The following is a 15,700-nucleotide window of genomic DNA, read 5'->3' on the forward strand; positions in this document are numbered from 1 at the left end:
AGACCTTTTGTAGGTTTTGGAAGTTTATATTTAGCTAATCAGAACAATGAAACTGGAAAAAAAAAAAAAAGCTACAGGAAGCAGGAATATCCATTAAAGGGGGCTAAACTTCAGCATATTTAGAGATGCTTCTCTGTTGCCTGTGAGGTACCTTACAAATACCCAGAAGAAAGAGAAAAACTTAGGGTATCTATCTCTGTAGAGACTAGGTAGAGGCTAGTATTTTGGGGGACTGCACTACATTAGTATGTCTGTTTGTAGCCAATTTTTGGTTAATAAGCAATCACATTTGCTTATGGGAGGCTCCAGCATCTGCCTGCATAGGAGAGAGCTGCTATATATAGCATAGTAATGACAAGACACAAAATAATAGTGTGTCAGGGAGAATCATGCAAATACTTTGATGCTAAATTCTGGGAGGCAGATGTTCTTCCACTCCCAAAAAATCATTACAAGATGTCCCCAGATGAGGTTGAGATGGGGAGAAGAGAGATTCTGCAAAATGTGCAACCAGATCCTCAGCAGAAGAAAAGGAAGACTTTTTTAAAGTCATGAGATCCCAATTTTTTTCCTGTCTACCAACCCCCTGAGAACATTCAAGGAAGAGTTTTTGTCAGAGTAAGAAAGGAAGTTGGCTATTGTTAGGCCCATTGTAGAAGTATTTGCTCAAAGTATTGTCTTTTCTGTATGTAAATAATAGGGAGTGTATTCCATGTGGATTTTGCAAACTTCTGAAGTGCTTTTTGAAAGGGCACATTACTGGGATTCTTCTTCAAACATGTGTGAAACATTTTAGTATCCTCTGTAGCAGGGGAAGTGGAGTCAGCTGTAGCAGTTTAGTAATATTTTGGCATAGGTCAGGCAAGTCCTTCGAGGCAAAATGTCTAGACTGATTTGGGGATTTTCCTGTGGGTTAGTTCTTTGTTAAAGAAATCGATGTCTGTCAAATTAACATTGCCAGAAGCAACAGGCAATTAAATGAACAGTAGCGGACAAATTGTTGACTAAAACCTTGGTAACTTTGGGAGCAAGGGTCAGACTCAGAAAGAGGACTAAAGGGTCAAAATGCAAATGAGGCAGGATTTGGACACTTCAGTCCAACACTGGAAGCCTTAAAACAACAATAAAACAGGCAACACTGTTCACGTCCCTCCTAAGGCTAAAGATACCTGAACCTACAAGGCACCCGAACTTTTAAAACATTCAATATACATTAAACTTCGTTTATGCTAAAGCATCAAAGTTGTGGCTGGGCTGAACAGCTTAATATTCACTAGAGGAAAAAAAGGATACGTAAATTTTTGCCTGATGCCATTCAATCACAAATTGATGCTATGGGTCAGAACAATTTTGTATTTGTAATAGAAAGATGTTGAAAATGTTATCATCACTATCATCACTATTTTTAACAGATGTCAAAAAGTAGGTAAGACAAGTAGATTTTAAGTAGATTTTAACCTGTAATGTATTGTTTCTTGGCCTTAATATATAAGTATAAGGGTATAAGAGGGGAGCCTGTCCTCAAGATAAAAAAGAAGGCAACATGATGTGATGAAGTTATGTCATCAATAAAAAAGCAGAAAGAAGGAATGAAAAGGAACAGGCTAGCAGAACGGAGATCAGGATGGGAACAGACACATTGATCGCCTCATGAAGATAGGTTTGGCCAAACTCAGCAAACTGCTCAGAGAAGCTTGTGCAGAAAGTCACTGGAAACATGTGCACCACTGGAGCTGGAAAGAAGCTCAAGCTGAGAGAAGTGGAGCCGTGCACGCAGCTGCCCCTCGCTGGTAAGCAGCTGCGCATTATGGGGAATCATACGTCCTTAGGAACAAACACTGTCCTGGTAACCCTACAGCTTATTCTCCTTATTAACAATTGGACAGTTTATGATCCTGAAACATGGGACCAAACTGAGGTCAAGGTGTGGGACTCTGCAACTAAAAATGACAAGGTTGCAGTGGGATTGCTCAGCACCTGGCGAGCAGTCTCTGAGGCCTTAAAGAGCCCTGTGGGACCACAGTCAGAAACGTGTGGTTTGCCAGATAGTGAGGGAGCTGCGGGCTCCTTTACTGATCCGACTGCTACACAATCGCCCACCCCCCCACCGCTACTGCCATCGCAGGCCTTTGCTTTTTCGCCCCCTGGTGACCTGGACGTGCCATTGTGCCATTGGCCTTGAAATAGAAAAGGATATGCTTTTCTTTGATCCGGGAAGAATGGGATACATAAGGCCCAAATACCGAGTTGCTTGACAACTTAAAGCGAGACATATTGTTCAAAAGGAATGGAAAATGGAGACTTGTTTGTAATCAAGAAAAGGAATGGAAAATGGAGACTGTTAAGTCATGGAACTTACAGGATTGTTTGTTACCTTTTCTGATTGTATAGGCATACTCGGGTTTAGTATGTAAAAGCAATGTTCTGTATATTTAGAATGTTTGATGTTCGTGTGTGCGTGTTGGTGGAGCGTAGACTCCCCGCACACCCAGCGCTGTTTATTTGCCTTTTATACCTTTTATAAATATTACTAAATTCAGGTTGAGTTGAGACTTCATTTATAACAATATTCTCCCAACCCCCCAGCTTTGATCACCCACATTGCTTAACTCTAATTTGTTTTTTAATTATATGGACAGGCCTTCTAAATACATACCCTATAGTATTGTTCTGTTCTTCCTAACTCTTCATTTCAGTTTGTTTCTATAGGTTTTCTTCCTTCTGATCAACTGCATTCTGAAATACTGAAGCACAAAGTGATACATGAAGTAGATGAGCTAGCTAAAATAAGCAATAGTAATCTACTACCTGTGAATTGTATGAGGACAATATTACAAGCAAAAGCCCTTCTTCATATGGAGTCCTGAAGATAACGTATTTGCATCTACCTATAAAATGAAATAGTAGTTTTAATATAATTGCTTACACTGGGTTGGTCCTAGGCAACATACTTGGCTGAAGTAGCATGGATTATTTCAGCTTGTTAAAATTCCTACTCCAGTTCCTTTCATGGTATAATAATATAGATTTTAATGAGCTATATAGTAATATCAAGATAGGGAGTATCTAAGTTTTTCATTGTGCGTGTAAAATAACAAAAGGAACCTTTCTGCTGTTTTGTCCATGGATCATTAAGGTTCTAGATCCAATTGTTTGACAAGAAAATATGTGTAGTTCCTAAATGATTAAAGATAACTTAGTATCTCATTTCTCCTTACATGAGAATTTTTGATATTGTTAACAGCTTCCTCTGCTGTGTGGTCCATTTCTGCTTGGATTTTGTCTCTGGTTTTAGTCCCATTTGAAAGAAAGACTTCGAACTTCAGCAGAATCTGAGTTTTGTTCCAGTTAATTCCTGCTGAAACTGGTACTTTTTTGGTTTTGATGCAAAATTATAATGCAGTTAATTTGTAAAAATTCAGTTTTACAGAAAATTTTGATTTGCTTAAGTATATGTTGTCAGCCTCACCTAAATGAGCATTAGGTTGTAGTTCTGAGTATTTTTCCAAGATTTTATAGTTACTTCATCTGGCATATTCTTACCCCAACAGCTTGGTTGTAAAATTTATAGGATTGAGTATTTTTTTTTTCCTTTCCATATGCTTAAAAACTACCCAATTTTACAGACTTATTTCAGGTTAAATATATTTAATGAATTTTTTTCAGCAGGGCTCCTTTTGTTCTGTTTATTCAGAACCTGCAGCTAGATTGGTGGTCTGTTGAGAAAACTATGCTAGCTTAGATAGCTCTGTCCTTGATTAGTTCTTTGGCACAATAGTAGAGCCAGGATATTGTATGAATCCCCACCTTGCCCTAATTAATTTCCGCCACAAGAATGTTTGGAGAAATTCTAATGCCTTGCATAAGAAAAAAATAAAAGATTTTTTTTTGCTAATGGGATAATTACTTCCATTTTATTGCACTCCTCATCCTGTAGGATCTCAGAGCACTTTGTGAATTTACATATAAACTCTTGGAACTGTTTGATGCAGCAGTGCAAAGCTACCACACCCTGGATGAAATCAGGCATCTCTGTGGTAGTGAAGGATATAATTTGGTGGGGATATGTTATGGAGATGTACTGCCATTATTAAAGTTGGAAATTAGACTGCATTATGAGTGTTCTTGCACGTGTTACTGGATTTACCCTGATAAATGTAAGGTATCCACAAGGATAACCCGTTCAGCACAGACTCAAAAAGTCCTAAATACTGAGTGAGAATCACTGTATCCAGCTGACAGAAGACCACCCATCTAAATTGCAGTGTACTCCGTATTTTGAGAGAATAAATTCTCTCAAATTCTTTTAAGAAGAACACGAGGTAGTGATGCTAGAGATTTTCATTTCAGTTACCTACAGTTTAGTGCATCCAAAGGAAAAGAAAAAGACCGCTTATGATCTTGCATAATTTCAAGAGGTGATCCTCTACATAAGTTCCAAGAGTGAATAATGTCTGTTAAAAAAGAAAATTACAAAATGGAACATTCACTTTAGCTTAGCCTGAGTGGGACTCACATTGGCTTCTAAGCCTGATCAAATTGTGTTGTTGATGGCTTGATTTTAGAGGTTGGTATATGTAGAAATCTCCTTACTTTCAAGGTAGTGAATCATAATATTTTTACGTTTTCTTCGAACAACCTAAGTAATCTGTAGCTTTCTACATTGAGAGAAAGTTTTTCATTTGGTCTTTGTCTTGTTCGTATAGCTCTTCAAGTATTTTTTACAATTTAAAGGATATTTTTTAAGTGTAAACAATGAATCCTAATACACTATTTTGACTACTACTGTTGCTACACAGAATATTAACATTATTTCTTTCTTCTTGCTATTGTAAGTGGAACATGACCTTTTAAAAAGCTGAAATTGTATATGTGGTCTTAAATTCCATGTTCAGCTGGTTGCTCAAAATGACTTCTGTGTCCTTTTCTGATACCAGAAAAGTCAATACTGCCTCATAGCTACTCTGGACCTTGTTTTATGAGGTCAATCTGATTAATAACTAGCTCTTAGTTGCATGAGGTGTTTCTTCCTCATGTTAGTATCTACTGTTCATTCTCACCTAGTTTGTATTCTCACTTTTGTTTTGCTACTTTGTGTGGGCTATGTTGCAGTGACATTGGGAATATATCCACTGGTGTGGCACAAAGAAAGGTTGAAGTTTGAGTTTTGGTGATTTGTTATTGTTTCATGATTGTATGTCAGCGTGGGGATTTTACTAACAATGAATTTGTCCCAGCTGTCAATCATATGCACACAATGCATGCCTAAGAGTACTGGCTGCTGTCACAGCAAATAATGTGCTTTAGCTAGTGCTCTTTTATGTGTCTTTCACCTTGATTCCACTGGAAGGGAGATGACTTTAAGCACTCCAGCTGCACTGTTGGGTGCATTCTGTATGGATCTAAGTACAGAGACAGGAAATTCTTGCACCAAAAAGAACCCCTCTTGTGCACTAAACTGGTAACGTACCTACTCTTGCCTGTGCTTATGGGTACCCTTGTTTCCTTGGTAAAGCACCTCCAGTTATTCTGTATTATTTATTTATTTATTTTAATAGCGAAGTTGCACTTTTCTCTGGAAGGATTCAGTTATGAATTACTCAGGGTCTGTAGGCATTAGGGCCTCCATCTAGTCAACAAAAGAACTAGGGATTTTCAAAATAATTTTACTCATGTTTTTATGATTTGGGGGTAAAGTTGAGCCCGTGTACTTTTTCTCTATAGTATGATTGGTTTGTTTGAACTTCCATGTGTGCCTACTACTACTGCCTAGCAGCTAGTTGTGTACAGTTAATAGCAATCATCAATCCCAATAGAGAGAGATTACAAACTGCCTTCAAAGAGGACTAATAAGAAGAAACGGCAGAACTGGCTTTACGTGGAAGCTGATGCTCCCATTTATAGCAGCAGTTTGCAATATGGCTGCAGGTTGCAGGTGATGGCAGTGTGGGCTGCATTCATTGACCTGGGAAGTTTATTCCAGAAAAAAGAAGAAAAAAAAATACTATTACATGAAAGTGTAATATTTTTAACCCTTGTCTCTAATTTTAATAAAAATTGACAGAGGTGTAGTTTTTGGAACTATGGTTTTTGAAAAATCAGTGAGTGTGAGGAGGATGTAAACCAACTTCACTGATAGGAACCTAAATTAGAGCCTTTAGCTCCATGGCTGGAATGTGAAGCCAGCTGTTATGTTCTGTTTTTCTTTGTCACAAACCTTTTAGCATACAGGGTCTGGGAACCAACCAATGCTTTTTGAATACCTGTTCAATGTTTTTGAACAGGTATTCAGTGGACTTAGAAGCAAATTGAGTACTGAAATGTTGCAATGGGTGGTATTCAGGAGATCTAAAGGTAGAGTGCAGCAAATTGTGGTGTGTTTTGATAGGGTACTTGTGGTTACTGCAGTGAGAGGCATTGGGATATAGGTTGCAGATCTGCAGAAAAACAAGCTTGCTTAATTCTGTTATGGAGTTAATTACGGTATCTTTATTCTTGTCACTGTGAACCACTACTGCATCTGGATGTGTGTAGCAGCAATTTTAATAATTAACTTCAGTAGAAAATGTTTCAGTGATGAGTTTGTTTAACTCACATTTATCTCACTTTTTTTCTCGTTCACCTGTTTCATCCTTCTGTTTGCTGCTTCCATTACTTCTCATTTTGTTGCTGTGAACTCTACATGTATATGTAGACTGAATATATGCATATGTAGGCTGAATGCTTGCAGCAGATCCACAGCTACAGCTGTCTTAAATTCAGCACTTTCTGGTAGTGAACATGGCAAAAAATAAAAATAAAAAAAATCCATAAATATATGATGACAAAAAAGACATTTAGATTCAGCAAGTGTGTCTACTTCTTATTCAACTTACTAAAACGTTCTTGATGCTGCATAATAGTCTGTTTATGATGTACTCTGGCACTTCAGCAGTGGAAACTTTTGAGTGGAAAGGAACTGGAAAAAATCATAAAGATCTGCTATTGTTAATTAGTTATGCATTTTAATTGCAAGTCTTCTGATATTGTTGTAGAATGGGTTTGCATGGAAAAGTAAAACTGGGGTGCTAACCATTGGTAACAAGGGAAAAAGTACTAAAGATGACACAGACATTGCTTAGAGAAGTAAGACCAATTCTATACAGGCTTTAAAAGTACATATGTAAAGGAGCAAATGTGAAGACTCTTTCAATTAATATGTAAAGATTATTCTTTCTGTTCCCTTATTTTGTAAGCATAGCAATTCAGGAATGATGAAATAATAAGAAAATGACAGTATTGTAACGAAAATTTGTAGTGGATCTGTGTTAGTTCTGCTTTTATCAGATCCAGGTAATCAGATCAAGTAATGAGATTCCTAGTATCTGTCCAAAGTCTTTTATCAATTAAAAACGAAGTATCATGTATGTTAAGAGTTAAATCATTTTTGTTGTTAAATACTACGACTTTAATACTTCAAGCAGTTGAAATGGGATATTGGAAAAAAGTTAGCTTATGGATGTTTGGGAAGTCCCATGAGATGCTGTCTACATTGCTGCTCTTTTCTCTAAGCCTTTGTTCTATGCCAACCACAGGATAGCTTGCTTCTTAGGAAGTAATACTGTTTATCAAAATATTTTGGAACTAGTTTGGGGGGTGGAAGAAGAAAAATCGGTGTAATGCTAAAATCTGGATCGCACTCCATCCATAGTGCTTCATTCAAACATCCAGTCTTGGAAAACAAGCAAAAAAAAAATACCCACAAAAAAGACAAAAAGACAATCCCCCAAACTACCTATTAGAATGTCTTGGAATATTCAACAGATCAAAAGCATTTTTAAATAACGTATTTCCTTCTGTGTCATTTAAAGAGCTAAACAAATCTTTTTTTTTTTTTTTTTTTTTTTTTTTTTTTCCCTTTTGTGGATATGTTTTGTGCCAATATTTCCAGCTGTTTCCATCATTTCAAATCTGTGGTCTGAAGCTTAAACTATGTCTATTGTTTCACAGAGCTGTGTGAGCATGACAAGGATGGTTAACTGCACTGTGTCAAACTTTGTTAAAAAGTTTTTCAGTCAAAAAGAGAGTTTAGAAATAGTAAGATTTTGAAAGAGATGGTTGTAATGTAAATTAACTCTGAATGTACAATGAAATAAATATAGAAGACTTAGGATAGGATACTAATTTTTACATGCCTGGGTCAGTAGGAATTTTCCTCTATTCCTCTCTTCTACCATTTTTTATTATAGGCACTCCCTGACAATGCTTGAATTCAGTAATAGAATTTCTTAGAGCAGTGCAGAAGCTTTCACATTGTACATCTTAAATACAGATTTAAATTTCATGTATGGAGCTGTTTAGTTTGTGAATAATATATAAACTAAGCTGGTCTTGAGCTGATGCTTCCATTTCATTGTTCTCTGACATGAGTATATTAGACGTGCAGGAGAGTACACTGTGACAATATGTTTAGGTTTAAACAATTACAGATAATTAGAGTGGTAAATGTCATGATGTACAAGTGTTAGTGAAATATGTTTTTAATTATTACTTTGCTTTGTGTCATATTTCTGCCCTTGAAGTCAGCAATACCCTCAAGATGCTTTATCCCATTTATGGAACTGCTCCACTCCCTACTAATTATGTATAATTAATACCTTGCTAAAAAGTTGGAATTGCTTAGTCTTGTCCTAATATCATTTGTTACACATATATTTAAAGTATAGCTTAAATTTAATTAACACTAAATTACTTCAGAGAGAAAAATTTCTGAAACTCTCTTCAATTCTGAGGCAAAAGAAAAATAAATGCTTTTCAATCTGTATGTTGTACATGTTAGTAGATAATATTTTGCATACTACCATACAATTTTATTTTAAAAACAAACAAACAAACAAACCAAAAAAACATTTTGGTAATAAATATTAGGAATCCGAAGTTAATGGGTAATTTATCTGTGGACTTCTGTATGCAAGAGAACACTCTGTTTTACCTATTTTGGAGCTTGCATTCTCTATTCCTTTACATTTTATGTTGACCTTTTTAATTTCTTGAATACTTAAAGAATAGAAATAATTTCTGCATTATTTAAAAATATTCCGGTGTCTTCTTGTTTTGTTTTGTTTTGTTTTGTTTTTAGTATTCTGAAAGAGGTTTCTTTTCTTTTAAAATTACTTTATCTTCTTCTGCCTTTCTCTCTCTTTTTTTTTTTTTTGGTACTCAAATCTCTTAAAAACTGGCGTAGAGAACAGTTCAATAACTTTTATTTCTAAGTGGAATTTAGTAAATGATCCTCTTTTGATTGCAGTCATGATAGTTATCTAAACTGACAGAAATTACTAAATATAAAAGTGACAACTGTTTTTTCTAAGACACCTCTGTATATTAGTAATATAATTCAGGTGTATAATGCTAATTATTTCCTTGAAATTCACTGATGCATTATAAAACAAGAGTAGAAACAAACAAAAAAAAACATTCTGCTTTTTAATGAAAATTCTTGAGCAAATGAAGATTCTTGAGCAAATAAACAAGGTGAGTTGTCTTTCAGCACTCTCCTTTGGTTCTTCCTTAACCGACTTCAACATTCTTGACAATCTTGAATGCTGGAGGACACTATGAATTATTGAGCACATTTGGACTGCCACATTCTATTCTAAACACTGGAATTGTTTTGATATGTGGTTAAATTCACACACTTGAAGGGTTATTTCAGCTCTTGTAAAGGAAAGCCTGTGCATTGCAGTTAATTGTTGGTCTTTCTGGAGTCAACCAGCATGTTGTTTGAGGTTGCTGAAGCTGACAACAGCCTGCTTTTTTATTAGTATGTTTTACCAAGGGCTTGCTAAGGAAACTGAACAGATTTGGAAAAAGAGGGAAGGACTTAGTGTAATTTTTAGTTAAAAGATAAGAAAGAAGATAGAGTACATCGGTTTTCATAGAAAGAAATCACCAGTATAGTTTTGTGAAAATGTGCTGGGATCTGTGTATTTTGTTTATAAATAATTTGGAACAGGAAGTGGTGATACCCATTTTTCCTAGGTAGTAGAGATGCGAAGAGTTGAGAACTAAGAAGAGTTATGGACTGTACATTGAAAAGGAAATATAAGATTGATTGGCAAATGTAGATAAGGTTGTATACACAGAGAGGGATAATTGTCATACAGCTCATGAAATGGTTACGGAAGGAATGGAAACTGGCAGGAGAACCATTATCATAGAATCACAGAATGGCTCAGGTTGGAAGGGACCTTAAATATCACCCAATTCCAACCCCCCTTGCCATGGGCAGGGGCACCTCCCACTGGATGAGGTTGCTCAAAGCCCCATCTAGCCTGGCCTTGAACACCTCCAGGGATGGGGCATCCACAGCTTCTCTGGGCAACCTGTTCCAGTGCCTCACCATCCTCTGAGTTAGTTTCCTCCTAACATCTATATCTAATCTAAATTTCCCTTAAATTATGCCATTTTAAGTCTTGTTTCTTGGATGTTATGTACAGTTCTAATGCTTCTACCACAGGAGTGTTGTATTAGAGCTGGGATTGTTTTACAGAAGGGCAAAAGCATTGTGAAGTTGTGAAATAGCTTCCACACAAGGAGTGAACATCAAACTCTCTATCCATGGAAAGGCATAACTGACAAGAGATGTGATGGAGCACTTTGGAGGGCAGGGAAGGTGGTTTGGCACTTCGTGTTCTGCCAAAACAACAGAGCATGAGATGAAAAGAGATGAAACAAAGCGAAGAACAGACGTCTTGTATTGCAGTGTGTGGCTTAAAGTATGGTGTTTCCTGATGCAGGTGCTAAAAGCATGCTGCTGTTCAAAGATAATTGGGTAAATTCAGGATTTGTTTAGCTCACTGATGACTGTTAAGGAAGTTGCTTCTTGTTCAACATATCCCTCAGGGACTTTTTTTTTTTTTAGTTTAGGAATTTCCTAAGCCAAGGTAATAGATTTATATGAGGCCAACAAAGTATACTGTAAAAGTAACAAGATAGGATTGTTTTATTTCTATATGGTGGTGAGCCTCTATTAGATGCTGGATACTGCCTGGGCTAGGTAGCCTGTGACTAACTTAACAAATACATCCATTCTTGTGGAAGACCATCTTAAACAGTCTTTCATCTTAAATTGGTCCTTGTTATATGTACTTCATGTTTCTCGATGGACTGATAATTTAACAATATGAAAGTAGATTAGAACTTGATTTATCTTAATCAGTCCAAAGTGTCTTGAAGTAGTCATCTCAGCTAAGCCCACAGGTCCTGCTTTTGGTACTGTTTTGGCTTAAGAGAGATTCTGCTCCTCACTGAGTTTTCCAGTAATAAAATTCATATAATCACTAACTATAGGAAGCTGAACTGCCTGGGGTATGTGTGTGTTTTAAGAGAACAATGACTTTTCTAGGTGGCTAAGGAGTGGAGAAATTTGTGTTTTGGAAAGCTAATGGAGCAGTTGTTTTGTGTGAAAATAACTGTAGAAAAATACAGAAGAGAACATGTAAAGAATATGGAGGTTCTTGGGTACTATAGTACTTTTTTGATCTTAGAAGAAAAACGAAACAAAACAAAACAAAAAACACAACAGACTTGGCATTTGAAGAAAATCCCATCCTTATTTAGCTTTTGTACTTGTTTTTATACCTCAAAGTACCTTGTTCTTATACCTCACTACAAGGTTGATGATTTCTTTTGGTGAGGCCTCAACTCCATCAAGTTTTTATACATGTAACTTATTGATTTAGCCAATTATATAAAGGTATAGCAAGATATTTGCAGCACCTGGTTAAATTATTTTGTGGTTATAAAGCGTTTATGTAATTCTGTAGTGCTTGGCTGAATATCTAGAATTAGGCATAAGCTTGGAAAGGTTTTATTTCTAATCCATCCTAAACATAGCACACGTTACTGTGGACTGGACTATTGAAATGCAAGGTCTAATTACCAAAAGAAAACATTTTATTACTTAAAAGTATGATTTTATTAAGACTAATGAAGACATTCTTTTTTAATTTCAACAGTGTACAGACCATGACCTGGATTATGGAACTGAATGTTTGCATCTGGCTCTGAAATACTGTAAAACAAATGCGAAACTTGTTGAAGGAACAGCTGACCTCTGGAAGGTAAATACAGTAATAATTTCTATTTTTTTATACATCTGTTTATGTTACAAAAATTGACACTTCAGCAAAATTTCATATAACTGTAAAAGTTCAAATGTGTTTTAAAGTCTAATAGTTAGGCTTGTCTCTTCCAAATTTCAGAATTATGGAAATATGCAAATGTGTTATAAAAATTAAGAGGCCAACTTTCTTTGTGTAAATACTCAAAGAAATAAAACTTATACATTTAGGAGCCTGAGAAAGTAAAGGTTCTTCCCACACCACCCACTGATCATCATTCTTCATGCGGATCAGCAGTAGCCCTTATGTCTTGAAGTAGGAAAATCATTGAAAAACATCAGAGCATGGGTTAAGGTTCTCAACCTTTGCAGCATTCATATTGCTAGACAGGATAATAAGAAAGATAACAGGGTCTATGATAATAGTAGCTACTTTTTGGGAAGCTATTTTCGAATAGAAGTATGGAGCTTTGTCTGAAATTTAATTTAAATTGAGAGAGTAACTGATTTGGTAATGGCTGTGGAATTAATATTCGCTTAAATCCATCATTGCGGTTGGAGACCATGTCACAAGTGTAAATTGCTAAAAGCATGGGTTAAGTTTCTGATAACTCTTCTGCATGTTTACTTGGATTTCAGAAAGCAAAATGCAAAATGAAGGACATTTATCCTGAACTCTAATACTGTATTCTGGCTTCTGGAAAGAAAAACAGCCAGCTTTACAAAACATTTACAAAAAAACCTCTATTGCTTTACTTAGTCCTCTGACCTTGAGTTGACTTATGTTACTGCCTCTACCATTACCTATTAGGTGAATTTGGTTGGGTTGTTTTACCTCTTTAACCTCCCATTGTCTCTTTAGTCATAAAATAATCACCACACATGCTAAGTTACATTGCAATTCAATGGAAAAAATAAGTATTAGTAGGTATTAATATTATTAAAATTTCTGGTCCTTGTCAATAACATATTATTTGTTCATGTTAATAATCATATCTCCTAACACTGTTGTCGTATAACATAGGCTTCCAGTATTTGCTAAAATTCAACAAATACTGCATATTTTATAGTTAAAATTGTGCTAATGATAACTTCGAAATTTCTACTAAAATTCCTACTAAATTCATTTTGGTTTTGGATTATTATGAGCAGTTTTGAGCTCATTGTTATAGACAGACTTGAACAGATGTTAAATGAGATAATAGTCTGAGAATCTGTAAAACTATATATGTATATCTATAAAACTAAGAATATTCTTTTATGAAATTAGCTTTCACCTGCTTCCTCTAAATCCTTTGCCTTTTTTCATCTACTTTTTCTATGAAGGCATCGCATTTTCTCTGATGACAAAAACCATTCTAGCAACACTTCTAGAACAGTTCATTACACTCAGTAAGACTGGAAATTTTAGATCTCATCAAACAAGCTTTTAGATTTTTTGTTAACATCATTGTCTGATAATCTATTTGTTCCTAACAACTGACAAAACAGGTATGTATTCAGGTGCCAAGTGACATGTCCCTGCTGTTTTAAAATATTTTGCTTCATTGTTTTGGACTGAGGAACATTATTCTTTCTCAGTAGCTGTTGTGTCATGCGATTTTTAAGTGTTCCCTTTTTTGTATTCATAAGTTGAAGGATCTGGAAGCAGCTCAAATCACTCCATCTGTCTCTGACAGTGAATTTCCTCCAATGGGACATGATTTCTAATAATATGACAATAAATCTTACACAGAAAAGTAATTTCCTGAATCTGCAGTTCAAATTTCCTGTGCAATTTAGCAGCAAAATTTAGTTATGCATTGGTTGCATACAATACTTCTTTCGGTATCTTTTTGGGGAGATAATCTTTCAGAAACAGATTATTGTCTGTTTTCCTATTTGGTCTTCTAAGAGACATATTGTGTTATGCATATTTGTATTAAATTTTTGGAGGGTTTTTATATTACTTTTTGGATGGTTGCATTGTTTTTGTTGCAGAATATTGTGCTTACCTGAAAGGTGACAAAATACACCTATAATATTCAGTTTGTTCTTTACTTTTATTTAGTTCTTTGCTATCTGTAAGTTCTACTGGTGCCCAGCAGGTGAAATGTAGTGTTTTAACTTAGAATGACAAAATACTTCAGATTGAAAGAAACAGCTGGATGTCATCTGGTCCAACACGGTACTAAAAATGGGGCCAGGTTAGTTAGATTAGGCTGTGTAAGGCTTTGTCCAGATGGGTTTCAAGTTAATGCAAGGATGGAACTTCCACATAGTCTCTAGAACAATTCCAATGCTTAACCACCCTTTTAAGATACACTTTTTTTTTTTTTTTTAACATAAGATCTGATCAGCATTTCCCTTTCTGCCTCTTGCACTGGGAAAGGATGAGAGGGCAGCAGCAAAAGGCTACAAGAAAAGACTAATTTACTCTTCTCTATAACCAGTAGTGTGACCTGTTCTCACCCTTAATCTTCTATTATTCAGGCTGAACAAATCAAGTTCTTTCACACCATCTTAGCACTCCTGTGCTGGACTCATTTCTAGTTTGCCAATTTGCCAGTGCTTTATACTGGAGAGAAATGGGAAACAGTACTCAGGTGTGTTCTCAAAAGTGCCGAGTACAGGGGAATAATCACTTTATAGACTTGCTGTCTCCTTTTTTACAGCCCAGTTGGTTGGACTCCTCAGCAAGGCTCCACACAGTTATCAGGGAAGTTTGTTAGCTGGTGATGTGGTGGAGAATATCATGGAAAGGAGTTCCAGCCAGAAAAGACAAAAATATTGTGGATCAGTTGAAAGAGTCTCAGTGTTGACAGTAGTGTGCAGTGCATGGCAGTAGTAACAGCACCTATTTATGTGCAAATACTGTGCTGCGGGTAGTGCAGAAAAACTAATCTGCTGTACAAAGTATATAATGGAAGTACCTATACCTGCTTACATCCTATTCAGTATCTTTTGTAGCTAAGGATCAGCGATGCCTTGTATAGCTTGTCAGGGCATTCAAAGTCAAGGGCATAAAAATGATGTCTGCGAAACAGTAAATTGCTTCAGCAGCAAATTGATGTATAAGTTTAGAAGCTACAGAGGAATATAGCTCCTTTCTGCTTGACTAGCACCCTGGTATTGGTCTCGCTGTCCCACAGTGTTTAGCCGTTCTGTACCAGGGTGTTTGGCAGGTGACAGGGAGCAGTACCATTAAAGAAGGCAACACTTCTCCTCTGTTTGTCAGTTTAATGAAGTGCAGAAGATGGCTAATTTTCTTAGCGCTTCCCTGTGAAATTGTTAGGAGCTGTTGCTATTTGTTACCTTTCAGAAGCAGGATTTTCTTTCCTTAGGTGTCACAATAATGTGATTTGTAATATGTGGTTGTTTTTTTTTTTTTTTTTCTATGAAGGTTTTTGATGCTAAGATACATAATATTATATATACCAAGAATTGATGTAGTCCCAATGGCTTCAGTCGTTCCCGAAATGATGGCACTCTGGTAGAACTGTTAGAATCACAGAATGGCTGAGGTTGCAAGGGACCCCTGGAGGCCATCTGGTCCAGCCCCCTTGCTCAAGCAGAGCCACCCAGAGCAAGTTGCCCAGGACCATGTCCAGGTGGCTT

The 15,700-nt window shown here is 36.2% G+C and overlaps 1 protein-coding gene across 15 annotated transcripts in view; it reads left to right on the forward strand.

Annotated features, from left to right (window-relative positions):
* Nucleotides 1–15,700, forward strand: part of CRPPA (CDP-L-ribitol pyrophosphorylase A) — a 147,558-nt gene that overhangs the window by 32,584 nt on the left and 99,274 nt on the right. For all 15 annotated transcript variants that reach the window (XR_011806990.1, XR_011806993.1, XR_011806996.1 and 12 more), the window contains one exon: nt 12,000–12,104. Coding sequence is in view for 7 of the 15 variants with exons in the window: in XM_072033581.1 (XP_071889682.1) it covers nt 12,000–12,104 (105 nt within the window). In the remaining 8 variants the exon portion in view is untranslated. The remainder of the gene's footprint in view (nt 1–11,999; nt 12,105–15,700) is intronic.

This window comes from Anas platyrhynchos, chromosome 2 (assembly GCF_047663525.1).
Source record: "Anas platyrhynchos isolate ZD024472 breed Pekin duck chromosome 2, IASCAAS_PekinDuck_T2T, whole genome shotgun sequence".
NCBI classification, from domain to species: domain Eukaryota; kingdom Metazoa; phylum Chordata; class Aves; order Anseriformes; family Anatidae; genus Anas; species Anas platyrhynchos.